Source organism: Aptenodytes forsteri, unplaced genomic scaffold, assembly GCF_000699145.1.
Source record: "Aptenodytes forsteri isolate BGI_AS27 unplaced genomic scaffold, ASM69914v1 Scaffold148, whole genome shotgun sequence".
Lineage (NCBI taxonomy): Eukaryota > Metazoa > Chordata > Aves > Sphenisciformes > Spheniscidae > Aptenodytes > Aptenodytes forsteri.
The window spans coordinates 81,527-82,330 of NW_008795367.1; the positions used below are offsets into that span (position 1 = coordinate 81,527).

The following is an 804-nucleotide window of genomic DNA, read 5'->3' on the forward strand; positions in this document are numbered from 1 at the left end:
GTCCCATACAGCGATGGGTCCCCCGGGAGGTGTCCCCCAAGGTCCCCCGGGTGCCATAGAGTGCTGGGTGCCCCGGGAGGTGTCCCCAAGCTCCCCTGAGTAAGGGGTGCCCCAGGAGGTGTCCCCAAGATCGCCTGGGTGCTGTATAGTACTGGGAGCCCCGAGAGGTGTCCCCAAGGTCATCCTGGTGCCACATGGCACTGGGTGCCTCAGAAGGTGTCCTCAAGGTCCCTCGGGTGCTGTAGGGTGCCGGGTACCCCAGGAGGTGTTCCCAAGGTGCCCCAGGTGCCGCAGAGTGTGGGTGCCCTGGGAGGTGTACCCAAGGTCACCTGTGTGCTGTATAGTGCTGGGTGCCCCAGGAGGTGTCCCCAGTGTCCCTGGGTGCCTTATAGTACTGGGTGCCCCGTAAGGAGCCCCATGGTCCCATGGTTGCTGTACGGCGCCAGATGCCCTGGGAGTTGTCTCCATGGTCCCCAAGGTACCACAGAGCACGGGGTGCCCCGGGAGGTGTCCCCAAGGTCCCCCATGTGCTGTGCAGTACCAGGTGCGCCAGGAGGTGTCCCCAGAGTTCCCCGTGTGCCACACAGCACCGGGTGCCCCGGGAGGTGTCCCTGGCCCCCCTGACCCCCTGGCTGCCGCAGGAGCGGCGCTCGGCCCTGCGCGACCCCTCCTCGCCCCGCAGGCGCCCCGGGGCCCGCGTGCGCCTCAACCCGCTGGTGCTGCTGCTGGATGCGGCCCTGACCGGGGAGCTGGACGTGGTGCAGCAGGCAGTGGCTGAGGTGGGGCAGGGGAAAGGGGATGGGG

At 68.4% G+C, this 804-nt stretch overlaps 1 protein-coding gene across 1 annotated transcript in view; it reads left to right on the forward strand.

Annotated features, from left to right (window-relative positions):
• Positions 1 to 466: 466 nt before the first annotated feature.
• LOC109279491 (relA-associated inhibitor-like) overlaps positions 467 to 804 on the forward strand; it is a gene marked incomplete at its 3' end in the record, with an annotated part of 2,857 nt that continues 2,519 nt past the window's right edge. Inside the window, exons 1-2 of the mRNA XM_019472350.1 lie at positions 467 to 478; positions 588 to 784. Coding sequence (XP_019327895.1) covers positions 467 to 478; positions 588 to 784 — 209 coding nt within the window. The remainder of the gene's footprint in view (positions 479 to 587; positions 785 to 804) is intronic.